General features: G+C 34.0%; 1 protein-coding gene across 1 annotated transcript in view; it reads right to left on the bottom strand.

The window, feature by feature from the left end:
* Nucleotides 1–439: 439 nt before the first annotated feature.
* Nucleotides 440–1,306, bottom strand: part of LOC106868776 (uncharacterized) — an 8,687-nt gene continuing 7,820 nt past the window's right edge. The window contains exon 4 of the mRNA XM_014914194.2: nucleotides 440–987. Within this exon, the coding sequence (XP_014769680.1) occupies nucleotides 455–987 (533 nt within the window). The 3' untranslated portion in view covers nucleotides 440–454. The remainder of the gene's footprint in view (nucleotides 988–1,306) is intronic.

The raw sequence follows: 1,306 nt of genomic DNA, 5'->3' as shown, positions 1-1,306 counted from the left end.
TATATATATACATGTGTGTGTGTGTCTTTGTGTGTGTCTGTCTCTCATCACCGCTTGACAACTGGTCTTGGTGTGTTTACGTCCCCGTAACGTAGTGGCAAAAGATACCAGTAAAGTAAGTACCAGGCTTTTAAAATATAAAAGTAATGGGGTTGGTACATTCGAATAAAATTTCTAGACGGTGCTCCAACATGACCGTAATCAAATAATTGAAATAAGTAAAAGATAGTATGGATGTATTGTCTACTAGTATTTTTTTCTATCTAACTTCACTGTATGGTGTGTGGTATAATAAGCTGTGATTACTCCTTGTCGTAAACGCATGGTGAGTCTATGAGAGAGCGTTGTACTAGTATGATCAATAAAACAGCTGGAGTTACTTAATGTGGGTAAGAGTTCAAATGAAGGCGTAAGAGAATAACCCGATAAATTAAACGAAGATCAAGCGTTTTCATTACTTACTTGGGTCCTTTACAGATCCGTTGTAAATCGAACCCCCACCGTTCATGAAAGGTCCAACGTTGCTCCGATAACCGGTTTTGTAACTGATCACCGACTCGGCGTAGGCGGTATCCCTGTCGTCTTCCAGATAAACACCTTCCAGTCCCATGTTGACCAACTGTCGTACTTTCGGCAAGAACATGGCGAAAAGGATCAACGTCGCGTTCAAGAACAGACCGAATGCGATACAGGCGTCCCCATATTGGGAGGAAAAAGGCGACGTTCGGTTCAATCCCCCGATGAGTCCCCAAGCTACCCAGAGCGGTATGCTCAGCCCGGCCGACAGCCCGATGAAGATGCTCTCTCGGTGATTGGTGACGATGCCATGAGCCTTCATTGATACCCCTGTTGTAAGGAGTATCAGAAACATAACATAGACAAGGGTCAGTAGATGGTTTTCAAATTCGTTACGGGAAAATTCCATCGACTTGTCTGGCCCAGCACCGGTCGACCACGTGTAGTGGTTACATACCCAAACTTTGCCATCTGAAACAATAAATAATAATAATGATAATAATAATAATAATAATAATAATGATAATAATGATAATAATAATAATAATAATAATAATAATAATAATAATAATAATAATAATAAATAATAATAAATAATAATAATAATAAATAAATGAATAATAATAATAAATAATAATAATAATAATAATAATAATAATAAATAGTAATAATAATAATAATAATAATAATAATAATAATAAATAATAATAATAAATAATAATAATAATAATAATAATAATAATAATAAATAATAATAATAATAACAATAAATAATAATAATAATAATAAT

This window comes from Octopus bimaculoides, chromosome 25 (genome assembly GCF_001194135.2).
Source record: "Octopus bimaculoides isolate UCB-OBI-ISO-001 chromosome 25, ASM119413v2, whole genome shotgun sequence".
NCBI classification, from domain to species: Eukaryota; Metazoa; Mollusca; class Cephalopoda; order Octopoda; family Octopodidae; genus Octopus; species Octopus bimaculoides.
Note: the sequence above shows the minus strand (reverse complement) of the source record. Positions and strands in the feature narration are given on the sequence as shown.